Source organism: Calonectris borealis, chromosome 6 (genome assembly GCF_964195595.1).
Source record: "Calonectris borealis chromosome 6, bCalBor7.hap1.2, whole genome shotgun sequence".
Classification (NCBI taxonomy): Eukaryota; Metazoa; Chordata; class Aves; order Procellariiformes; family Procellariidae; genus Calonectris; species Calonectris borealis.
The window spans coordinates 5116215-5143373 of NC_134317.1; the positions used below are offsets into that span (position 1 = coordinate 5116215).

At 38.4% G+C, this 27159-nt stretch overlaps 1 protein-coding gene across 2 annotated transcripts in view; it reads right to left on the reverse strand.

The window, feature by feature from the left end:
* The window catches only part of ARHGAP15 (Rho GTPase activating protein 15), a 333439-nt gene that overhangs the window by 81301 nt on the left and 224979 nt on the right, over positions 1–27159 (reverse strand). For both annotated transcript variants that reach the window (XM_075152711.1, XM_075152712.1), the window contains exon 11: positions 26491–26568. In XM_075152711.1, coding sequence (XP_075008812.1) covers positions 26491–26568 — 78 coding nt within the window. The remainder of the gene's footprint in view (positions 1–26490; positions 26569–27159) is intronic.

Below are 27159 nucleotides of genomic sequence, written 5' to 3' on the forward strand. Positions count from 1 at the left end.
TTTGGCTGAATAACAGGTATAATAATTATGAAAGCATATTTAATTTATACATTTGAAGCATAAAGCTCTACTAATTATATTTTTGAGACTGAAATGCAAACTGGCCAAAGCTTGGAAATAAGAAGTAGAACTGACTTGCTGTCATTAACTTGCAAAACCACATACATACATAAACACACACGCTCAAACAAATAAAGAGGGAGAGAAATACAGAAAGACAGACAGACACAGCGGATGTTGAAAGCAGATAATTGACATGTTTTGGCCCTTACAGATGGTATTGTCGGCTTTTATTTAACCTTTGCATTGTTTAAAATGCTGAAAGTTTAATTCTTATTTATCAAAGTGGATTCAGCAATGTTCAAAGGGTATTTGCCAGTTTGTAACATATAGGGCTTGCTAAATATTGCTAAATAAACAGATAAGGTTTTCAGTGAGGGTTGAATTTTCCCTGTCGTGTTCAGTAAGAAAAAACAATATTAAAGCAAGGATACTTTTTTTTGCTCTCTGATATTTTATTATTTCTTTGTTTGCAGGGGTTACTTCTCTCAGTAAGTAAATATCACTGTGAATTTCTCTTTGTCCTTCATCAATCAGAACCGGTCAATGATAAGACTAGTGCAACTAGATCAAAACTCCAGGCTGTGTAGTCATATTACCACTCATATTATTACTAAAAGCGCATCTATATTCCAAACTGGGATACCATAACCCCTTTGTCATTTTCCAATAAAAAAGACCATACCAAATAGGCAGAGCACACCGTAATTAGCAGCTGGCAGAGAAAGCTGTAAATCTGTATGAGTTCTGAACGATTTGCTTACATTGTTGCTTTGTTGACAAATGATGCTGTACATGTTAATGTTCCTGAAATGTCCCCATTGCACCTGACGTGCCAATAAATGCCAGCCAGCTGTATGAATTATGGAAATAAGATTTTTGTTTATGAAGGTATCCCAGACATTTATTTTACTGCATGCCTCTTGACAGATTTAATGTCTGGAGTTACACTGAGAAGATATTTGCTACCTGACATAATGGATAATGGAAACTTTAAAGGCTTTTTTTAATGATGAGACTAATATATTTTTTTAATTTTACCTTGTGGCTACACATTTACTCTCGATATAAAGCTTGCATATTTTAAATGAAATGATACTAAATTGTTCCTAATGTACAATGACTTGGATGAAACCAGTGCTGCAGTGTATGAGAAAACAGAGGAAAAGTATCTCCGAGAGCTACTAAAGCAAGAACGTTACGTGCAAGTTTACCTATTTTCTCTGAGTTTATTTTATCTCCTGTGCACATTTACTAGTATATCATTAGTGTACAAAGGTAGCTGTTAAGGTTTAGATATTTCAAAGTACGATAAAAATCTTTTAACAGATGTATTTACAGCAGGCTCCATAAAACATTCATTTAATATGCTAAGGCAAGACACAGAGAGCATAGAAACATGTACATCTACCAACTATATTTAACTATATGTAACTGGATTCAGAACCAAAAAATCTGTCACTGAACTCTGAATATTTAAAAATAAGGTGTATGTTCTTAAAGAAGACACACACACACAAAAAAAATCCCTTTAAGTATTAGAGACATGAAAACTCTTATTCCGACCCTGCTTTTAGCAAACATCCTTATTCTGGAGAAGGAAAACGATCTCAGGCAGCCCGTCTCTGAAACATAAACTCTGATAAGGCTCTTCTAGAGACAGGTTTGCAGGTTACTCTCGGGTTTCCTCCGAAGCACCCGCCGTTTCTGCCGGGCTCTCTGCAGAAGACACCCCAAAGCTCTCCCAGCGCCGGGGCAGCAGGTGCTGGCTCCCGGGAATCCCAGCACCGCGTTTTCCCTGCCCTGCAAGCGGGGAACCTGATTCCTGCTCCAAAGTGGAAAAATTTAGCCTGGCAGAAGAGCCTGTACTACGCAAGCTCTTCAATTCTTCCTCTATTAGCACATGTTAGTGTATTGTCAAGAGGAACAATAGCAACCCCACAAACTATTTATTCCATCAAGAACAATTTATTGTCTTTTGTAAGTTCGTTTCCAGCTTCTGAAGCTCAAGAGAGAAAAATCTGCTGGTTCTTTAAAACTTCAGATGTTAGGGACTATTTGTAGTCATCATATAAATGGGGGTGGTAACCAAATTAACCAAATTCATTTTGTAACCACAAATCATTCCTATTAAAATACTCCCTTCTCACCCCACCTCAAAAGAAGAATAAGAATAATAAGAAAAAAGGAGTCCAGATGGTTAAAATTATTTTTAAGCAAATATTTAGTGGTTACAGTTGAATTCTTCTGGCACACATTCTCCACTAAAAAAATGACACCCCACATTCACTGTGTTAACCATTTTCCAATGTGCCAGCCAAATGAATGCCTCAGAGAACACACACACACACACACGTTATGGAAGCATTATCAGAAACGCTATAGTTAAGGCTCCTTTGCAATTTGGGCATAAAGGAGGGCTGTTTTACACTGTGTGGTAGAATTTCGTCTCCAGGTATAACATGCAACTCCTCAACAGACAACCGAGTTTTCTAAAGCATTCCCTTTCTTGAAGCAGAACTATTTTTCAGCCTATTTCTTTATTGCTAATGTCACTAGAAACTCTATTTGGGGAGTGGGGCGGAAGGGGGGAAAGGCTTGTAACTATACATTCACAGTAACTGCCATGTCCATATTTTGCACAGTTTAGAAATGTTTCACTGAAACACAAAAAGTGCATTCCTTTATTTCCCATAACCGAATTTAGCCTGTAGAAGAAGCCGCCCGAGGAACTCCCTTTGTTGCTCTGACAGTTGCTTTAATTCTCCCGTATTTTTTCTCAGGCTCGTTCACACATTGACCCACGCTACTTGGAGTACACCGATATATCTTTGCATTTTCAACAGATTTAACAACCCCACCACTGCACGCATGCCCCTCCGCGCAGCCACTTCACGTCGCAGAGCAGACTGGTAGGAGGCTGATGGGTAGAAGCAAGAGTACTGGCACCAGTATGGGGCTGGCTGCGATGATGGATGGCCAGGGAAGGTGTCCCCCTGTACAGTTCCTGCAAACTGGTTGCTCCAGTCTGGCATCCCAGGAGGCTTGCCAGATGGAGAAACCTTCTCCGCAGCAGAACTGCAAGCTGTGCTTCTCGGGAAACTCGAGGCTGTAACCCTTTCCCTCTTCCTCCACATACCCTGTTGCTTCTTTCTATGCCTACGTATAAACAACCGAGACAAAATCTTATTTCTCAGAGACACACAAACTTAACTTGCTTCTAATCCTTTTGCCAGCAAATTAACCCCAGATAACTTAACACTGTATCTATAGCTTTGGGAATAGAAGTTAATTCATTCTAGGTCAGAGCTAAAACCGTGCATGTGATTTGCATGAAATGGATGCGTGTATTGTGGTTGCTTTATTTTTTAAGCAGAAAAGAAGTTTGTTGTGAAGTTGCAGTGCTTGGATATCATGATGTTTGCATGGTCAGACTGACCAGTTGATTTCTGTGCAGACATTAAGGTTGGTTATCTGGTGATCTTCTTTATCTACAGTTGATGAGACACTGCTAGTAAAAACCCTGATAGAAACAGCAACTTAAAGTTAACAAAGGTTTATTTTGGTAGAGGTTAAGGTCTGAATTATATATGTTTGTTAAATGAAAGGAAATACACGTCTCTTTCTATATATGTATGTGCATATGCACACCTGTTTTACATTGGTGTAACTTCTCTGATCTCAGCGTTTTACATCAGGATACCGAAAGGTAAATCTGACCCATACCATAGAGTCTCCAAAGGGCTAACTCTCATTATTTTTGTTACAAATGCCTATATTTTGCTCAGTGGAAGATTAAAGCTAATGTATAGCAGAAGAGCAATGTAAGGAATCCCACGGTAAGTCTCCATCCTCCTTTCGGTACCTACGCAGTGGGTAGTACAGGAACTCAGGCTCCACTATCCATTTTCTCTTTCACGTGCATGGAATTCATTGCAAGTAATGGGAAGGAAATTACAGTAGTCTCACAGGTCTCTAACAAGAGATCACTGGGTGGAAAAATGTGACTTGTCAAGAGCTACTTTCTTGCTATTGTTTCATGAGAAAATATACCATAAAGAACAGTTGAAACCGAAAAGCTTTGCATTCCTTTTCCAATATTAAATCAAACCAGATATTGGTAAAAGGTGCAATTTTACTGGAGACATACCAAAAGGTGATAATATTCCTATTGACTGAGGCCAGCAGTTGGCATAAAACATATACTCTGTTTCCAGTAAATTATTCCATAAATATTTGCATTTTCCCTCCACGGTTCACCGTTCAGTATGTTTACGATCAAGAAAATAAACACACAAATATCAAAGAAACAAAGGAAAGAGATCTAATTAAAGGCTAAATTTACTCACTTTGGGGGAGCATTTACTCTCAAGTATTCCTGCTCTTTCCTGCTGTAGGTAGAAATTCGCTACCAAGAAAGAATAATACCTCAATCAAGCCTGGGTAATTTGTATCTGTGTATGAACAAAACAATACAGGCATTCTGCAAACTTTCACATGTGCCTACGTCCCTGCAGCGCAGAGGTTTTTGAGGAGCAGAGCAAACTGCTCCAGACCTTGCTTCGGCGAAAGCAAAGCAAAGCAAACCCACGTCACAGCAGAGGACCGCCGCTACTAAACACCCCGTTAAATGGCAATGGGGAATGGAAGGAGCACTGTCCACCAGGCTTGGGCTGTGTTGCAGGTCGTGATTGAAAAGAAAACCCCAGGAAGATGCCTGCCTCTGCGCAAGGCGGGTTTGCAGGCAGCCTCCAGCGCGGGCACCGCTCTGCCATTATCTTGTTATAGAAAACATTACCTGCCTCGCTCCCTATTACTTATGTTCTGCACTGAAGAGTGGCACGTTGATTAATTACTACTCTAAAGTGCTTATAAAGCATCAGTCCAAGGCAGGTTTACTAGGTTGGGGCCTCCCATGATTTATTGACTAAGGAGAAAAGCAAAGGCCATTTGTGAAGGAGCATATTTTTCTGGGGAAAAAAAAAAAAAGGTAATTTAAATTACCCATCCTCTGCTCCCCAAATTAAAATGTCTGACCCTGAAGAGTAAAGCCAAAAGACTTTCTTTCTCTGAAACTTATGCAAAAAAATAAACAACAACAGACTTTTACTCCACTTCGCTTTAAAGGACACCCTGCAAATGTTAACAAAAGAAACAACCTGAATCAACTGATAAGAAAGGTCTGAAATGTTTTCTTTTGCTGATATAGGGAGCTGATCAGAGAACTTTAAAATAATTAGAGAATTTCTGCTCTAATATTTTTTGCTTTTTCAACATTATTGTTGGAAAGGCAGAAGAAAAAGCAAAGCAAGAACACACTCACACACACATGAGGCATATCCACAGGAAGGATTCATTTGGTTTTGGTTTGTCTCTGTGGCTATTTTCCTTCTTTTTTTTTTTTTTTTTTTTTAAATCAGTAACAAACTGGCACTTCGGGTTTACTGCGCTTCACTTACTAAAGCCTTTTAATAGTATATAGTACAGGAATGTGAGAGGAAAAGATTCCCATATGACAGAGATCCTTTGATATTGTTACTTCAACCAAAACTTTGAAATACAGTAGCTGGTTTTGCGTGTAGCATATGACAATTTTTCCCCAAGTCTTATAAACTTTGATTTACTTAACTGCTGTCACTGATGTGATACACAGAGGAAGAAAGCATGAAGAGATTGAGAGAGAGAAATAGCTAACGTGTTAGTCCATTTGATGGCACAGGATTATATGGTACAATAATTAGTGCAGTCTGTATAAGAAGTCTACAATAAAATATTGGTATCAAAGAAAGAAAGAAGATGATAATGTCAAATACTTCCAATAATTTTATCACAGGTTCAATACAATATGATGCAGGTTTTCTAATAAAATTTATTTCTGTGTAGTAGCTAAAGTTACAGTAAGTGTGAGAGAAAAAAGGGATGTAACTCTGCTCCTGCAGATAGCAACATGAGAACGTCCACTGGATTCAGAGGGACCTTGCACCTGAGGAGCTCACGCTCTTTACCATATATTCTGCAATAACCTAATACCACACCAGCATTACTTTACAACATCATGCTGAATGGTAGCATTACAACTTCGCGAAGCAGTGTGATTGAGGGTGGCTACCTTTCTTCTGGAAACATGTAGTACATAGTGGGTAAAAAAAAATAAATCCCTTGTAGTGAACACACTCTTTTTCTACTGCTTGTACTTGGCAAGTAAACATACAACCTACATCACAGCAGTGCTTTAAAGAGTGAGAGCCTCAAAGATGCCCTTAGAATTAACAATCCCACTTGCAATTTCTATTAGGAGAAACGAAGATTTCTCCTGGGGAGAGCAAAGGTGATTTGGGGATTTCCTCCCCCCTCCACCGCTGACAGTCTGTGCAATGCCAACTGCTCATTCGTGATCATCTCCAAAGCAGATTGAGGTGAGCTCTGGAAGCAGCTTGGAGAAAGATACCAAACACATGCAGGTGGGATCCAAATCCCCTGCCTGCGAGTGCGTTGTCCCGTCCCAGACATGACCACGTACAGTGACCATGCACCCAAAATTTGAAGGTGAATATAGCATTTGCAGGTCTACCACATGCATTAGGAGGTATTGGTGCCCCAAAGCTGAAGAAGGGGAGGATTTCCTCCAGAACCTGTTGAGATGCCTTGTCCTTAACTTATGTTCTCTGCTCGGGGAAAAAGCATTGCCTCTTACCTCTCTACAGTGTAGTTTACCTATATGTAAAATGAAGACAGCGCTTGCCCTCAAGGGGTATAGAGAAGCTTAATTAAACAAGAGATTCTTAGCCTTAATCAGACTTCTCCGACTTACTAAGTACATGAGAAATCCTTCAGTTCAGGAACAAACTTGACACCATGACAAATGAACCAGCTTCCTTACCCTTTTGCCTTTGGGAATTATTTTCCTTAGGAATAGATATTTATGAAGCTATTAAAAAATAGGCAAACCAACCAAAAAACCAAATCCCCACATTTCTATCACTGCTGATGTTTCTCTTTTATATTAAATGCTTCCTGCAATTTTATTTTATAGGGAATCCTGCCTTTGGGAATTGGTTCCGTATTTTGTCTAAACCCACTATGTCAGACTGCAAAGTGCTCACTTAATTCTAGTACAGGGGTAAGGACACGTATGACAGAAGACATGATAGGTGTATGAGAGCTGTGAGATGCGTATGGGCAGTCCTTCCTCACCCCATCTCGTTTCTTAACCCCAACCCCTTCTCTCTGTGGTTGTGGCGGTTTGGGATAGGAAGGACTCCATCACCACCACTGAGAGTTTAGTCTCTTGCCACAATGAACTAAGCATTGGTCTTGCCAGATGCTGGACACCTTTGGTGACATCCAGTGTCTTCTCTATGTACAAGGACTTTACCATGATTTGAGAAGCTCAGAAGCATTAAGGTGGCATTCAGAAGCACACATGATCATGTCTGTTTTAAAGCCAGTGGGTTATTTTTAAATGGGAGTTGGTAAAGACAAGCAAGAGTGTTTCAAAAAATCTCAATGATTTCACTGATATATTATCTATTTGTGGAATAAATAGATGCGGAGTCAAATAATTCTGAAGTATCTAAATTCCACTTTCCATCTCCCACTCACAGAATCTGTTTTAAAGCAAAAATGCCAAATTAATACAAGAATGATAGTTCTCACCGTATCTCCTGCCAGGCTAAGAAGGTACAGAGAATACCCTGAGAAACTCTGTTCTTAGGAAATATTAAGTCCAGTTTTGAAAGTCACTAAGGGTCCACAAAATTAAGAGAAATACCCAACGTTTTAGTATCTGACTTGAATAAAATTTGAACTCTGGCCCTCTGAGAGTAAATCAGCGGTATGCATGTGAAATATGCTTTTTCCCTCCTAAGCAAAGCATACCAGTGGATCAAGCAGAGGCAGAAGAGGTTTCAAACATAACATTCTCCTTTTTACCGATGGGTACTTCTGGATCCAGCTTCTTCTGCTGATCTCCCTTCTTCTGGGAGGAGATCAGCAGCTGGTGCTTGAAGTCAAATGAATTTGGGCCAAGTTTATTAGTTTTCCAAATCATGATCTCTGCAATGCCCTCCCATGCCCATTCCTCCTGTCCCACCATTTCTCTTAGGTTTTGGGTCCTGGTGCCCCGGAGACTCTTCCCCAGCCCTGCCTCTCCCAGGGTACTCCCGGACACGAGCCCTGGCTCCATGATGGCTTCCCCAGTGAGACCTGGATGACAGGACTGAAATAGAAGCTTAGCACAGGAATCTCCTAACTCTTTTACTCTTCAAAAGCACCAGAGCTGGGATTATTTGCAAAATCTCCCGGGTGCACTCGTACCCTGCTCAGCTCCTCTTCCTCCCTGGCTTCACAGTGTACCTGACCGGGCAGCATCTTCCTGCTTTCTCTCCCCCCAAAATGACTTTCCTGCATCTAGCGATGGCAAGTCCCTCAAGAGACACCCTTTCCTGCCCCAGCCCATATTATTTGCTGCCTGTGCTCCACCACCACATTTACTGGTTGCCCTCCCGGTTCCCATGTAGGCTCTATTATTCCTCAGGAAGGGGATGGTTAATCAGGAGACAATTACATTTAACGGTCTCGGGCAGTTGTTTGGATGGTTCCAGCCCAGCGTTTGACAAGATGCTGCCTTCGGTGCTCAATGCCTGTTAAAAACGCTCTTGCTCAGCCCTACCCGCTCATTTTGACTCGCCGGGCTGCACTTCATTGTCCCCGGAATTGCACCTACACAACCGAGGCTGCGTTATAAACTGGGTCACTGAACTGACCTAGGTTAAAAATATCCCAGATATTCTTTAATGAAGTGTCAACAACTATTCTTAGGCTGAAGAGCGACTGGAATACCTCCTAATAATCTTGCTTACATATGCAAAAAGTATGCCCTAATCTAAAATGTATTTATAATATAAAATGGAGTTCAACATTTGACCTGACTGCATCCCACTCTGTCACACAGACAAAGGAAATAAAAATGTGTTGCTGTAATTTCCTTGACAGCAAAAAACCAAAACAAACAAGAAACCTTACATGTATATGTCTAGGCCAATATATATGATAATGTGAAACAATGAGTTAGATTTTTCACGGCCATGTTGAAACTCATCTTGTTAGTTCTAAAACTGCAGCACATAAATGTGATTTTTTTATATCAAAGTCTAAATACATCCTTAAAACTTCATTGAGTAAAACTTTTACTGACTTTCTATAGAGTTTGGATAAGGCAGCTTCACAGCCAGGGCTATGAACACTCTTCTTAGGAAAAATACCATAATGATGATGATTATTGTTTTTATGGGTGGTGGTAGTTTAATACTTTTATTATTATTATTATTAATAGTGGTAGTATCACCATCTGGATTATTATAACCACAGTAGTGACAAGATGCCCTAATAAGATCCATGCCCCATTGTGTCAGGCATTATAAAAACACATAGCGAGAGTGAGAAAAAGTTTATAATCTAAGCAATTAAGGCAGACAAAAGGTGCAGTGAGAAATAGAGGCACAAAGAGATGAACTGACACAAGAGCCCACGGAGAGAGCCAACGTTAAGCCTCAGATATCCAGAGTTAGCATCTATTTAAACAGAGAGTTGTTTGTCTATACAAATATATATGTATTAATGCATATCACATTATCCAGCTTGAAGAGTGTATACCAGGATTAAACTGATTTGGTGTTTTGTTCTGTTGTTTGGGTTTTTTTATTCCTTAGGTAAAAGATATCTTAATCAAAACTGGACAAACTAAAAGCGGTACAGCACAGAGCAAACATGAGATTTAGCTTTGCTGGTGACTAGCTTCAGTCAAAGCAATGTTCAAACCACAAACCATTTAAAAAAAAAAATCAGAGAATAACTGTTTGTAGGATCTGATCATGATTCCAACGAGCAATGGCAACGTACTTCCTATTAGGATATGGACAGCAAAGAAGAAACCTGGTGGTATTCCAGCTGATGAAGACTCTGGTTAAAAGAAGGCAGACAACGTGCGTTTTCTAGCACAGAGAAATTCCTTTCAGCCCTCACAACCAATCGTTACATATCCGAGTTCAGAAAGCCTCTCTTGTATTTTGCATATTTGATAACAAAGAGTTAACTATGAAACAAAAAGGAATATTAACATGTTTTTTTATTTTTCTTGTACTGTGATTTTGATCCGTATTATTATTTAAATACTTCATATGCTTGGCATTATGTACTTTCTCTTACATTTACTTTTTAGGTGCCTTACAAGACTGTTTTATTGATGGGGCTGCTATAATTAATTTTTTTAAATGAAAACATTTTTAGATTTTTTCATGTTTAAATAGGCCAGATATTTCAGCCTCATTTACAGATGTGAACATCCCCAAATATTTCAGCAGCTTAAGCCCTTTCTCCGTGTTGCATTTAAACAGTCAATTTTTGAGAGCTGCTTTTTCTCTTGAAGTTATTTAGTCTCATCTTGTCATTAAGTTACACTACGAGTAATCTAGAGTTCAGGTTCACACATGACAGTTAATAATTTTAGATTCTAGAACAGAAGAATTCAAAACTAAGCTTTATGTTACCTAGGACAAAAATGGTTATTTTTTAATCAGTGGAAAATAACTTAGTCCATAGTGGAACTGTGAGTTTTTTAGCAAATAAGTTATTGCTATAGTGTTCAGCTCAAATTCATAAAAACAAATACACAAAATGACATTTAGTTGCAAGATCACATTTCTGTAAAGATAAACTGTAAGCTCTGCACAGCCATTCCTACCAAACGCTGTTTATCCGAGCTTTAAATTCTACTCCCAAATTTGAATAGACTGCAGAGCTAGCAGTGTTGCTGAGAAGCAATATCAAAATATGTGCCTCCTGGGTCTAAAAACCACAAGTTATTTTAGCTTCTGCTAAGAATTGAGGGATTTTTTTAAAAGTTGAGTACAGTAAGTAAATAAATAAGTACATTATCTACCTTCATGACTTTTCTTTTCCTGAAAGCAAACAGCGTCCATCATTTGTAACTTGACTTTCCATAAAAGTAACAGTTCATAAAAATCTGTGAAACTACTACCGGGAACAAACAAATTAAACAATGACAATGTAATAAAATAAAACTGCTGTTATACTCCTATAGTAGAAGAATTGCTTCTTCGCTGGGATTAATACATCTTGCAGAAAACAATTTTAAATAATGTGTAACATATGGATTCGGTTTTTATTATTCTTCTAAAAGAAGACAATTATATTTATGTGATAAACTGTTCAGTGTTAGTAGCATAATGTTTATATTACTGGCCACTTAAATAGTCTTTGGCATAGTTTTATAAGGAACAGCAGCCTCCAGATCTTTTGAAATCCATCTTACAAAGTAAGTCCTGTCTGTTACTGGAATGCAATGGTTTTACATAGTTTTCTTGCTGGAAAAAAACGTACTGCAGGTAATCTCGTTGTTAAACTGCATGCATGAAAAAACTTTCTGATGTTTTAGCTACAATTCATACGGCATTTTAAGGCTTTCTACCGACAAGTATGAAAGCCTTGTAACTGTCGGGAAATAGGAGCAAAAAAAAAAAGCAGCTTTCAATTTTAACTTTTTGGAAATGAATGATCATGATACACGGTTTTCTATAGCAAACCTTTTCAAGGTGTTTTTCTTAATCTCCTCACTTTTATGAGCAGCTAGTTCCTACACTCTCTTATTTTGCTGGGAGATTACATTTAAGAAAAGAGTGAGTTTCGGGTAGTTTTCAAGGAGCTGTTTTTGTCCCCATTATATTCCAGATAATTTTCAAAGGGATTACATAGAAACCATAGAAGCATTTATCTCGATATCTTCCAGTGCTTCTGAGTCGAAACTGCATGCATTTCAAAAGGAAATAGGAATGTGTTACCAAATAAATATTTTCTGTTGCCGCTGTGTACATAGATTTTATTGTAAGCATTGCCGGCCACAGCCTTTCTGCATTGCTGGGATTCTGCTATCCTGTGTGTCATTCAGTTAACAAGATCATTTGGAAAAATTATGCAGGGCGAGCAAATGTATTTCTTTAGGTTTATCAAAAAAGAAAGAGGGGGGGGAAGAAATAATAATATCAGTTTGGGGAATGTTACTGTCCTCGTTTTTCACTCCTGAAGTACAAGTTTAGTATTTTCAATTCTCCACTTCTCGATTGCTTTAAAAGTTGGGGTTGTTAACAAAAGATAAAGTGAAGGGTATGTCAATTTAAAGAGTGTAACCTAATGGAAGTGAAATCTGCATATTCAGTTAATTTGGGATTTATTATCCCAGTAACTAGACTTGCAACTGTTCTAAAATCGTGTTGACTGAAGACTTGAGAACAGTACCAGTGGATGGCTACCCCCACCCCCATTCTTAAAAGAAAACCTGTGCCTGCTGCTTCCAATTTAGTGCAATCATGCCTCTTACTGGCCAATACAAGATGCAGCATTAGCTGTCACATGCAAATGAGTATTCATGGAGACTTTGAAATGTGCAATAAAGAATAAAGACATGCATTCTGTGAATAATTGTTTTCTTTTATAAAACTAGATCCAAAAGGGAGTGCCATTTCACCCAGAGTCTATAGCCTTTCTATGGTTACAATCTGCTGTTGAAGCCAGATATTAGAAATGAAGTGTGGATAAATGGATAGAAATGAAGTGTGGATAAATGGAGGACTCCAGTTTCCCGTGCTGTCAATCTTTCACAGTGCTACATTAGCTTAACAAGAAATAATCCAACACATGTTTGTGTTTCTTGCTATCTTGCTTTCTTTTCCAAATGGGACTTTTAAATGCATAGGGATGTAAAATAAAGTTGTCCACCTTATATTAGCTTTTTTTATACAAAGCCTGACCTAAATTCTTAGTTTTCAACAGCACAGATACACAAAATTACATAGCAGTGCAAGCTTCACTGCAAACCTAAAGTCTTTCAAAGCTCTCTGATATCACTTACCAGGATGAGAGAGAAAGAATAGCTCAGATTTTTAGGGCCTATTTAGATGCAGGGTAGGAAATAAAACTCAGCAAGCTATATGCAGATACATGCACACATTTGTGGAGCTGTGAATAGCCAAGCTGAGTTCAGACACGCACACCTATTCGCCGAGACTGCAGCCAGAAAGTCTGTTAGAGAACAAACAGCCATCGACTTGTATTTATATTAAATCATGGCATTATGTGGCCCTATCTTCTGCTGGCAGAACCCCAAATGCTTAGTCCAGTAGTGGGAGGAAAGTAAGCAGATGCCTGAATTGCAGCACCTTTGCAGTGAACTGGAGTAGATGAAGTGCAGGAAGCACTTCAGTAAGTTGAGACTTGGCCGAGATGGGACCAGAGGTGGATAAAATTGGTTGGCCAGCGGGAAGAACAAATGCTAAGGATAAATACTGCCGGTACCACGAGGAGGTCTGACCAGCGCAGGCATGCATGGAGGCTCGGCAGAGGGGAAATACTCCCTTGTAGGTAACTCAGTGCCTTGGATTATGTTTAATCTGAAATCTGGGGGACTCCAGCTGAGTCAGAGTTTCTCAGCAGGCAGGTCGTGGCCCTGCGGGAATCCCAGAAAGGCAGTCAGAGGGCTGGGAGGCATTATATTTTTCCCTTAGTCTAAAATAAATAATTTCTTGTTGCCCTCTTCTCTACACACTTTTGCTTTTCAAGGGCAATCTCTTGAAATACAGGCACAGACATGCAAGCACACTGAAGAAATGAATCACCAACATTACCATTACAACTGCTAACAATTACTGTTAACAGAGGCATAAAACCACAAGGGGGAATCTGAAGGTGTTTCACTCCTGTAGGGAGGGATGCCCACCTACAAGGGCTGAGCACAAGGTTTGACCAAACCCATCCCCTGGCTGTCTGCTTGTTCCTGTGATCCACAGTGGCAGGAAGACAGCCAGTTCTTTGTAGCTTTTGGTCTGTATTGTGCCTCCTAAGGGAACTGAAAAGAGGATGACCCTGGGGCTAGGGCAAAGGATTTGAAACAAGGAGATTTGGTTTGTATTCCTGAATCATCACAAACTTCCTTAGGCATGTTACTCAGCTCCTCATTTTCCTACTTACGAAATATAGCTAGTAACATTTTGGTATCTCACAGAGATGTTAGCACAAGCCCTGCAACATACATATCTGTTCATATATTATCTCCATGTAGTCATTTTCAAAAGCGACTACAAAATACTCAGTGCAAACACATAGCTCCATGAGGCTTAGTCATGCAAAACACAATGCGTGGTGATGCATCCCCACCACCACAGGAATGAAACCCAGGACCTCATTCACATGTAAAACGTACTTGTGGCTCCTCAGGGACTAGGTCCCTTTACTCTGTAGCCCCAACACAGAGGAATTTAAAGCAGCTTATTCATGGATCTTTGCACCGCCGTCCTTTGCACAGGTGGCCCTGCACTTGGAGATGCATCACAGGGGAGACCCGCATTTGAAGATCTAATTTGGCTTTGCATTATTCTGAGCCCAAAATCCACATTTCAGAGGGCGACTGCAGCCTTATCTGCAGTCTCTGTACACAGTAGGGACTTGGCAAATGGAGTTTGGTGAAATGGCATGGCACACTACATAAGAGACTGACTATAAATCAACAGATTTTGGCTCTGCTCCTGGCTCTGTCACTGCTTTACCATGGAAACTTGGGCAAATCTTTTACTCTCCCTATCCTTCATTTTCCGTACCCATAATGTAAAGATAATGATGCTGCTTTGCAAGCTCTTTTGAGATCTCGAGATGTTAAGTGCTAAGTGCATTTTATTAACATTAATAGCACCCAACCGAGAGGATGCTGTATAACACTAGCCTGGCTGTCCCCAGAAAACAGATTGGTGTGGGGAAAGTGTGCATTTATTAAGCAGCTTAGACATTGCTCATTCCCATAATACTTCCACAATACACAGGAACAAGATCTGACCTACTAAAACAAAAGAAAAAGACGCCATAAGGAGAAAATTTCTAATGTGACCTGTCATTTTATTTCCAGCCCAGGAAAACTTGGGGATTTGCTAGAGATTGTCAGTGTTTCTGTGAGTGGTTATTATACTCGGCCACAACCACAGTGCTCACAACTTGTGGTGGAGACCACTTCCATTAGTAGGCATTAATCACCGTTTTATACACTCCGGTTCAGCTATCACTGAAAAGACATTTAGTAGCTGCACTTAGTTATATCATATCACAATTTATATGTGCCTCAATTTTAAAATAAGTTAATTGTACTGAATAATATTCGAGCTCTTGTCTTTACAGGACCATAGTATATTACAATGTATATTTTTAAAATGCCGTCTAACACGCTTTGTTATTTTATGCTTCAATTTTCAATGTTTCTGCTCAAATATGTATCACAACATACACAGTTGAAAGAGTTATGAAAAATTTATTATTAATGCATGTTTTTTCCTCGCTGGAGATAGAACTTTGTTGTGCATGTTATAAAATGTTAAATATTAGAATTATTTAAAGTTAATAGGTTGCCAAAGAAAATGACTAATAATACATTATACAATTAGATGCCTTTCATATTAGTGAATCCATTAACAAAATAAAATACATTCAAACAGAAGAGTTCTGATTTGCAATTTTTAGCAAGGATTGCCCATGTGTAAAGCTAAATTATTTATTCATTTTTTTAAAAAAACTGCTGGATACATCAGTTTGCAATTATTTGCATTATGTTTGAATGCTTTATCATGTGGCTCTGATTCAAAAATACATATCTCTAAGTTGCTTTAGCATCTTCATTTGTGCAAAGCATTAAACATGGAAAAAACAAAAGTAAGTTTCTTTCCCAAGCTTCAGCAGGACATACCACAGGCCCTGGATATTGCTCTTTCAGCTGCTTTCGATGGCTTTTTGTTATCACTCTTTAGCCCAGATGTCCTCATGCAGAGTTTCACATCTCTAGTTTGCTCTCCCAATTGTACCTTTTTTTCTAGATAGGATCAATTCCCTCCTGTCCCACCCATACAGATCTCAAGTCAGGCATCATGCAGCTTCGCCTACGGTTATTCAGATGCTATAGTGTAGTGCTTTTCTGAGCACTGGCTACTACTTATTTTGAAACTAGTTATCCTGTCTCCTCAGCTGATGTCCACATTATCCTTGAACAAAACACTGAGCAAGTAGCTAAGTTTTCTTACAGTAAGAAATAGCTTTTAGCATCAAAGTGATATAATCTTCTAGCCATTTTTCTCCTGTATTTTCCTTTCCTTTTAGCATGGATGCTCTGTCTCTAGAAAGGCATCCGACACCAGCTAAACAAAGTTCTACGAAGAGCAAGTAATCTCCTCCTCCTCACATCCATCTTCTCTTCACTGCTGCTATCTACTTAATTAAGTCGTTCTCAATCTTCTGTATCATAAGCACATAATGTTGGTTGATGGAAATGTGTTTTGAAATCCCTGTTTGTTTGTTTTTTAATTATCTGATTACACTGGGAGAGAAAAAAAAAGATATCTCTTTTTGGTATACTACAATAAGTAAAAATCCAGCAATAACACTATCTTTTTCAAGAGGATTTTTTCACCTTCTAACAGTCTACCCAGTCCAGTCTTTACCGTTCATGGGATTTAAAAGTGTGATGAACCCAAATGCAGCCAAAGTTTGGTAACGTCATTTTAAAAACGATTTCAGGTTAAAAATGCCTCTTGTTATGATCTTTACTCAGCTTGCGAGAGGTGAGGAATGCCGTGCTTAGAGTCTGCTGAGGTTTCTATCAGGATTTTGGCATAGCCTAACTCCAGGTTACTGTCACCCCAAAATATCTCCTGCCCATATATGTCTCAATGTCAGCCCAGAGTGCAACTCATGGATGAGCCAAGTCTCCCACATTACGTCAGCTGGTAATAGGGAAAAAAAAAGAGTGCGCAACAGGGACAGAGAAAAGCATTATAAATTAGCTGATTTGGCTGCATCTTGGACACTCCTTGTGAAGTAGGAGGGAAAAAATATTATAAAATATTTGTTCCATCATATTCAGTTCTCCACATCCTAATTATTTCAAAATTTTACCGTAGTGGTGTTGTATAAATAATAATAATCATTATAAGAAGAAGAGATGATGCATTGAAATTAGAACCACGGATTCGTAGGTTGATTTCAAAAGGCATCATTCTCACAACTCACCCTGAGGTGTTCGTCCACACGAAGGGCTTTGATTAGGCTCAGATTATTACAGTAGAGTTGGGAAACAGGACCTTTGATCTCAAGAGATCTGAACAATCCTTGTTACTTTTACTGACAACAGGCACGCTACAGACTGAATAGTGTTAACATTCAGATGAGAGCTGAAAACTCAAGTGAGAGCTATGTTACGTTCTCACTTTTAAGACTCTGGTACCATGCATAACTTTGAAATTAAAATACAGTGTGACTACCTCTCTAAGTGTTTAAATTAATATGTTTAATAATCCCTACAATAATAAGTCTAAAGTGCAAATTAAGACTTAAGAGAAGGGGAAAGCAATGTCTCTTTATATTTATGTATGCAGTATGTGTTTGTTCAGGACAGTGGGATACAACACTTTTCTATATCAGGATTTCTTAAAGCTCCCTTTTTAAAAAAAAAAGAAAATTCTTGGTTTTCCCACTAAATTTATATGCAATATTTTTTATATACATACATATGATGGGATTTTTTTTTTAAAGGGAAAGAGCCAATGGTGTAGTCAAGAAAAAATATTCATTTGCCTATATATAGGCATCTAATGCTTCTTAAATGCTCTAAGACACCTCACCTGGCTTCTAGCACCGAGTCTCCAAGGTCATAACTCTCCTGCATATCCTCTGCTAGACCCACCAGACTTGTGAGGGTCACTCTGGTACTCAGCATCTTTCAAGTGGCACTATATACCAATTATTAAGTAACTGAATCAAGCCCAAAATGTCCAAAGAATTATTAACAGAAGATGCTTTCCAAGACCATGATAATTTGCTCATGCAAAAAATTCTACTGAATTACACAATAATACTAATTAAAAAAAAAAGGGAGAGAAAAAAAAGACAGGAATATTCAATTCTAAATACATTAAAAAATGGTGATATGAGTGACTTGAAAATTTCTTAAGAAAACAAATTTATTTTTAGCAGGAATATATTTCTAAGGAAGACTGTAGCCACAAATGAGACAGTCAATTAAAAAAACCCGTAAGTTTCCTCATAAAAGAAAAGTTTCCAATGATCATGGAAGATGTAGTTTAGATTTTTTCCTTTTTTTTTTTTTTTCTCCTAGATTTTTTTCTTTTGAAAGTTTTCCAGTTTGGCCCCCAGCACTCTTACCTCTCACTAAAATAACCAATGGAGTTCAACAGTTAAAAGCATTACCAAAGTCTCCCCCAATCAAAATCACTCGCTACTCACAACAGTTGTACCTACCACAGTATTTATGGTTTTCCCAGTTCTCAGTATAGAGGAGACCACAAATACCATGATAAAGCCTAATCCCACAGTGTGGTAACGTCTCATCCCATGCCACCCTGCATAATATTATGTAATGTACATCCACATATAACATCACCCTTTTTGTTGCAGACCCTATTGCATGTTTGTATTTGTCAGCTAGTATTACATACAAACCACAGATTTACAGATATTGACCACAGGGGAGAAAACCACCCCAAATATTAGGCCACACCACGATCTTTAAGACCTTGAGCATGACCGGCTTTAAGTAGGAACTATGCAGCTTAGTTCTCCAGGGTATCCATCTCCTTGCAGCACAAGATCATCCCATGCAAAATACCTTTGACACTTGGTTCAGTTTATCTATAAATAAGCCTGGCAAATCCCAGCTTCTGGAGATTATTCCATCATCCTAAAAATCGTAGTTAGAAAGTTTTCGTGTTAATACTTTTAACAAATGACTCGATAAATTATTTCCTTCCCTTGTTATTTTGGAGCTCTGTGGAATGGTATTTCCTGTAGCATTACTATCAGAACAACAAACCCAAACAAAGAGTCACCCATGACAACGAAGAGCATCCCAAAAAAAAGGCAATCCCTTGCTAGAGCGTGCAAAATGACAGTCCTTCTCAGTGCCTAAATAACACTCCTTGAGGGGTTATCAAGAAACTCTTCAACTTCTTGAAGTGTTACTAAGCAAAAAGCTATTGTAACGCAAATAGTGCTGTGGTTAGAAAAGAAATAAAAGGCATGTCTTAAATGCTTGATCATACAATACGTGCCATAAAATCCATGGTATGTTTGTGGCTGACCACACTAACCTAGTTTACTGCCTCTTCTGACCCATTCTACTGACTTTTTCATCACACCGTTGAAAAGAAAAACATGACAATACCGTTGGTAAGAGCTACAGATTGGGCAACTAAGACTTATAGTTCTGATTATCTTTCTGTCTTTTTTTTTTTCCTTCACACCAAAAACAAGATATACTAGGATATATAGGTACAGGAAAAACATTAATATTCTAGCTCTATCATTATTTACAAAATAATTCAAAGCATTAGTTGCAAAAATTAATATTTCCATCAGGTTTCATCACCTGACTTACACTTACAAATCCCTGTTTGGGGTACTATACTTCAACACCTTCCCCTCTGGAAAGAGAAGGTTAAGATGTGGAAACCACACCTTCTTTTGAATACAAAAAAACCCCTTCTGTATCTTAAAATAGACATTGAGACACAGAGAGAAAAAGGAAGAACCCACATCAGTAACATGCACATATTAATTGATTCACCAACTACTGTGGGCTCAATTAAAGTATTCTGTTGTCAGAGTTTTAAAGCTTGGAAAAAAAAAAAAATTCTTGGCTACAGCTTGGCATATGCAGGTCTTAACCCAGAAACAAGCTGTTTTATAATTATTTCTGAAAATTGCTTCAGTCCATTTTATTTTCTGTGCTTGCCTGGGAAGTGTGAAAAAGAAAGAAAAAACTATTTTTGACTCAAAGCTTTCAAGGCATTTTGGTTCTCAGCTAGCAAGTAGCCCAGTTTGAGCCTGATATTTCCAACATGAACTCTGGACCACTCTTACTGGTTTCTCAGTGAGGCTGGTTACATGAATAACGGCTGGCAGAAGTGAGGAAGGCTTTGCTCTCTGGGCTGTACTTGATCACACGGAGAACGTCACCAAGGCTGGAGGGGGGGCTTTAAGGTTAAACCCCAACCAAGACACACACGTTCACGTGTTTCTAAGCATACTCACATATGCCTGAAAAATACAATCAATAACCTCCAAAAATGTCCACAAATGTCTGAGATGGCAGGATACAACAGGAAATCTCACTAATCCATATGCACAAGAATTTAAGGACTCACAAGCAAAGAGAAAAGTGACTGCAAGAGAGAACCAATCCCTCTTTTTTTTTTCTCTCCCCTCTTTTTCCAGTGATCCTTGCTGCAATTTTAAAATAAAACCCGCCACGATCCTGTTGGACCTTCATATTTGTAGCTGCTCTCTGGAAGTTGGCAGCTGACAGAAGACCTGCTCTCCTCTGCCCACAGAGCCTTTGTTAACGGCAGGACTGGAGCTGCTGGCTGCCTTTGAAATGGATATATTGGGTCAATGGAAAGACTCGGGTATATTTGAATGGGGAGTTTTGTTGTTTTCTTTTTGTTTTTGTTTTTTTTTTTTTTCTTTTTTCTTATTTTAAAGAAATAAAGCTGTGAAAAGGAGCTGCTTCTCTTTCTCCTCCCCCCCCCCCCCCCCCCAGTTGCCTCCGCCCTTTTTTTCCTCCCCCCTCTCTTTTTTCCTTCTAAACGCTTGCTTCAAAACCACCCAGCCCATTTGTGTTGACCTGGCAGCTCCCTTTCAAAGGCAGCTTCAGTCTTGTGTCAGCTCCACGGGCTCTGCCCGCTGAGGCAGAGCCAGTCGGGAAACCACTCTGGTTCCTGATAGCTGAGGCTCAGACATATGGTCCCAGCAAGTTAATCAGTAATATAAAAAAAAAAAAACCAAGATTTGTTCCTTTTTTCTCATAGTTCATTGATAAAGAACATGTCAGTACAGTTGAAGAATCCTGCTGGTTAAAGGTATCATCCTTAGCTGCTCATATGGTCTGGAGTCTTACTTGTCAATTAGATTAATCCAAGCCATTTTAGAACAATAAATGTAAGTACAGATGGAATATAAACATATTGAAGATTACTGGTTTTGACGGCTGTTGTTTATTAAATCAAAAATAATGTTGCAATGAAGATTTTGTTGATATTTCAAATGGAAAGGAAAAGTAAATAGGAATTAGATATTCCTCCAGAAAAGGAAAAAACAAAAACAAAAAAACAAAACCAAAAAACTAACAAACTACCACATCACAACCTCCAAAACAGCCCATGGGTAATAAAAAGGCAATGATTTTACTTACAATGCCACCTATGAGCTACCTTTAGACAAAGGATATGGCACCTATAAACTCAAAACACTAGGTATGTTGAAATCCATAAAATTTCCAATTACTGCTTCAGAATTTATTGTGCACATATGGAAAATAATACTTGTAAAAGAGAAAGGGGTTTGTGCCTGGTGCTGTCAATACTGTGAAGGATGGGGTGATTATAAAGCAAATTAACAATACTTTTAAATGTGCATTCACTTATCTTTCCAATTAAATCCTTGTTAAACAACTGCACAGACAGTAATGGTGCTTCTGCAAAGCACTGATCAAGACAGTTTTATTGTAATTTTTACTCTGTAACAATTAATCAAGTAGGCATTTTCTTTATTATTAAATTATTTAGTTAATAAATATTCACAATCATTTCACGTATTTGTGGTTTAAATTTTACTTTTAAATTTTTCTTAAACTGAATTATATTCTGGTATACTCTTCTAGAAGAAACAACAGAAATATTTTAATTCTTTTTGCCAAAATGGTTTTTGTAAACCCGAGGTAATGTCAAGGTAAGATTAAATTCACCTTTTTCCCCAACATAGTTACCAATTTGGATAGCTTTGGCTGTCCTTTCCATGTTCCATAAGAAATGTACTTCTCTGCAATAACATAATATTTAGCCTCTCTAAAAATTCATATTTCTCCCCCCCCCCCCCCCTTTGGTACATAAGTATAGTAACCAAGCCATAAAAACACAGTAATTGACCTTTGGACGGTACGTGGTGTTTCGCAGTTAACGCACAACGTAATCCAAATGAAATAACTGGATGCAAAGGTCATCTGTACAGCAAAAACCAAGCATTTTGCAAACAAAGCATTGTATATAAAGACAATTAGGAACTCTCTTGTATTATGTATGAACCAACACTTACTGAATGAACCAGTAAGTATTGAAATTTGTATTTCTATGGTTAGTTTCCCTGAACATATATACATTAGGATAGAATCCTAGTGTTTCAGCAATGTGTTATGAACCCTTTATAGCTCCATTTTTTTCAGTTAATTTAGTACTCATGAAAATTGCTTGTTTGACAATCGTAGAAGTTGAGTGCCTTTCCAGCCACCCAGCAGATTAGCACAGGAGGCATAAAGAAGTAAGCTTCTACCTCCTCACCATCAGGTATATCTGATCTGTAAGCACAGAGGGCAACGGAGGATTACTAGGACAGGCATGCGCGAGCAGGACAGGGAACCCCTAGGGTTTACCACAAAGAAAGTCTTACCCCGTTATATCACAGTGTGCATCAACACGATGGGTTTGACCAGAGCAGGGAGCGCACCGCAGATTCACACTCTTACTTACATACTAACATCCTTGTGGATGAAGAGCCCTCCCTCTTTTTTGGTTTTTCTTTCTCAAGCACTTTTTGCCTCCCTGTTAGCATTTTTGATGAGGTCAGAAGCTTGCTTTCAAAAAGCACCTCCCAGCTGTCCCCACTTTTATATAGTGGTGCCTTAATGGCCCTGAGCAGCCCCACCTGGGGCTCCCCCACCCCTGCCCATGGGCTCAGGGCCCATGCCAACCCCGCCCTGGGGCTTTAGGCCAAAACAATTGATCTTTTTAGCTGCATCCTCATATCCTGGAACTGCCAGCACACTTTACATGGCTTAATAGACCCATTTATAGAACCTTATCCCTTTTCCTACAGGTGTGAATTAAAAGGATATCCTTATAAATATCTGTAAAGTCTTTAACTTACTGGACCTTGCTTAAAATCAGCAAAAGTCCTCCAGATTTTTCATAAAATCCCTAAACAATTGCCAAGTACCAACTTTTTTTTTTTTTTTTAAATTGCTACTGTTAGACTTAACCAATAAAACAGAAAACATAAGAGGAATGGACATCTCTGTCTAATGTCTCTGGCTATTATAGAAACCTTTGCCATAGGTTAACAGCCAGAAATATTGAATGACTGGTAGCTTAGTTTCTAAAACGAAAATTCTTTTAGTGCTTGTAGACTAAGAAAAGCACGAATTTCCTGATGTCAGTATTGGTCCAAACTGCTTCTACTGCCTTGATTCAGTGATTTGAAAAATGATGACTTAGAGTTCCGAAAGTGCTGAGAGATGTTATAACCTGGTCCTCTTATGATCAACTGATCTTTTCAGCTCTTAATGGGAAAATAAATCATAGATAAAAGATAATCCTGTTGCACAGAAGCAAAAAAGGTGCGATATCAATAGACTTTTATAGAAAAGGAGAACTCTGTGAAAGGGATAAAGTAAATAAGGTAGTTTGTTTTGCTGATGCTCATGTTGGAAAGGTCAAAGCCCTCTTCAGGAGCTGCCTACCTCAAGAAATGAGAAGGAAACACAAAGCATATTCAGAGAATTTAAAAAGATACAAAGCATGTTTTTTTTGTAAATCCATCCTCACCCCAAAATATCTAGAATTTCAAGGGTCTTTTTAGATTTTTACTGTTCTTATTTCTTCTGTAATGATGAAGCTGTCAACGGTTAGTTTGTTTTCCTTTCATATTCACTAGTTCCTTCTTACTTAATTTTTGATGCTACAGATGACATTAACAGTATAGGAAAAGGAGCCAAATAAAGCTTTGCTATATTCTAATTAATGATTATTCTAATAAAAAATACTTTGATATGGCAGCCAGCCTAGAGACTCTTCTATGATCTTCAATTTTCAATGTGATACATATTATTTATATCCTATAAATGTAGGTGTAACACAATGGCAAAGCAAGCAGGAAGAAAGAGCCCATTACGTATTTGGCCTGTATAAGAACTGATTGCACAGTCAATCTCTGCAGTGTAAATAGGCTTTTTCAGAACATTTGTTTGCATTTACAATTAAATTAAACTTTAACTATAATAATAAAAAAAAATCTCCATGGGAGAATCATATATATAAATGCTGCTTTCCCACTGTTAACTACAGAAAGATGAAGGTACAGGGATTGAACCTAGGAGGTCACAATAATTACCGAGTGAAAAAGTGGTGCGTGGCAAGTGCATTATTAAATATCATCCCACTGCAGAGCTTTAGAGGGTTGGTAAATAAGCAGATTGGTAGCACATATTGGTTTTCCAAGTAACTTTTGTGACTTCATGAAACAGTTTGAAACTGCTGCTGTCTTCAGCATCTAATTGACAGCGGACAACAGGCCCTTGGAGACATGGGTTGGAGACCACTATTGCCCTCCCAAGCACACATTAAATCCTGTTCATCCCATCTCCCCAGCGTGTTTTTTACAGGTACGCTGTGCCCCGTTTCCTGCCTGCAGCTTCCATTGGTCACTCAATAGGCAGATTTCTTGCACGTGACCTAAGTAGCCAGTGCCAGAGTGGCTTTAATGTACCATTAACTTCACCTTTATATATTCTTTTTTCACAGCGGTATAAACCAGAAGAAAAAGGGGCCTGGTATCTCTGTGCTGCAAAAAGTCAGATTAGACTTCTGTCTATCTTTACAGTACCAGCCCATCTGTTTTAGGTGAAAACTTGAGCAGTAATGTTAACCTCAAGTACGTTAACCTTTGAATGCCACGAGACATGATAGACAGGACCATTATTTTTATGGCACATTTTCTCCTGAGCAAAGATCTTAGGCAGTGAAGAAGGATCCTGGTTTTGCCCCTCTGTCTCCAAACAAAATATGGTGTACGGTCATTTGAAAGCCAAGGCAGACTACATTATCGACACACAAATACCCAACAACTATAAATCCAAGGGAACCCAAGTAATGAGTCAAAACCATGAGCCTGATGATTTATTCAGTCTCACTGAATTTACTGGCATAAATACTGATTCCTCATAAACCAGAGTTCACCCTTCAGTTTCAGCTGAAGGCAAGACTGATCTGGAGCAACTGAGGAGGTGGCAAACATCTACTGCTCCCCTGAAACCTTCCCTAGAGATGTAAATGGAGGTTTGAAGGTGGGAATATTTTTACATCTCCCATATCTCAATTTCATAAGAACTTTTGAGTCAAAAGTCTTAGTTTATGTATAGTACAAAACTAATTGAGGAAGTTGTTCTCCAACAGCTATCACCTCCAAGAAACCACGTACGACACACAATATTTAGCAGTTCTGGTAATAGTCTCCAGGTAACTTTAAAAGTGTTCATAAAAAGGAGGAGAAAATGTTGCAGCAGCTTCACTTTTATAATTGATTTATTCAAAAGTGTATAAAGTCTTCAATGCAATTTAAGATTTGGGATTTTTCCTAATTTCTGAGAAACTTAATTTTGTTTTTTCATTAAGTAGTATCAAGAGATTCACTGTCATTGATGATATTTGCTAAGTTATTAAGTGTGGAGGTATTTAGTCTTTACCAAGAGTAGTAAACTGTTTGGAGAGGTGAATACATTTGTCATGTATCCTAATTAGCTACCAATATTAGCTCCGTGTAACGGTATTGATCAATGTTAGATTCATTTAGGCCACATCTGTGAAAAATGTTCTTTTGTATTTGTAGAAATGTTTATTATACATGGAATCTGTGGAAATATGTTCAGTAAATATGTACAGATTGATTCTAATTCTGGTTCTCAAGTCCCCAAAATATTCATCTTTCCTCTTCTCATTTCCTGGGGTCAAATCTTTGCCTTTTCAAAATCAGTGGTAAACCTTCCACTGACTTTGACAGAGCCAGTACTCTACTTTTAGTATTTCCTTTTCAGTTCTTTTCAGCACCTTTTTCTCTTTTGCTGGTTTCCTTTGGATCCCTGTTCTACTTTTGGTTTTGTTTAACTTTCAACATCCAAACAATCTGCTATTTTTCCTTTTAATCTTTTTTTTCCCCTCACTTTGATTCTTTGGTTTCTACGTATGCTTTGTTTTTTGCCACCTTATTTCATGTATCCTTTTCCTCCTTTTTTCTTTTTTTTCTTGCTTTTTTTGTTTGTTTCTCATCTCCTGTTTAACTACTATTTTCCTCTGCTTACTCTGCTGTTTTTCCTCTCTCCTAGCTGACATTTCCCTCTGTGCAATATCTTTCTACCTTCGCTTTCCTCTCTTTTCCAAAACACGGCTCATCATTCTATGCCGCTAATGTATAGCAGATTCTGAAATACTGTCATCTGAGACAGTTAAGTACTAAACAAAACATTACCAGGGTGGAGGAATCACTTACCCTGATTGACAACAAATCGTAACTTCTGTATTGTTGCCAGATTGCCGCTAACTCTGTATATTCCATCAACATCTAGACCTGAAAGAGAAACACATATTTCACTTTAGATCATATAAGTATTTTTCTTTGTACGTCTGTCAGGAAGCCAGAAGTGCCCTAACAAGTATGAAGAAGAGCAGTGTCGTGAACGACTGAGAAATAATCCACCTGACAACAACTGAAGTGCCTCCTGCCTGATTAAAACAACAATGAAAAATAAAAGTGGTAGATTAACTTAAGTGAATACAAAACACCTAACTATAATTATCTTGTAATTCTGTCAGCAGAATACGGTTCTGCAAGGGTATTTGAGTGCGACGAGAAAGGAAGAGTGAATTAGCTCTTGTGCTTATAGAGGAGGGCTGTTTGGGATACACACGATGCTATGCAAGCCCTGCTTAAACGCGGGTGTTTATATTAATAGTGCTGGGGAAACTTCTCAGTCTGGGGCCTGGGTTTTTCAGACATGAATTTCTGAGGCTGTGACCTTTCTGAAAATAAAGCGGTGAGATGCCCACTCTGAAATCATGACGTGCATGAGACTACACGTTTCTCTACTATATTCTTCATAGCAGATCAGACAAGTTTGAAGATGAAATTAAATATCCCAAATAGCATATGCCCTGGAGT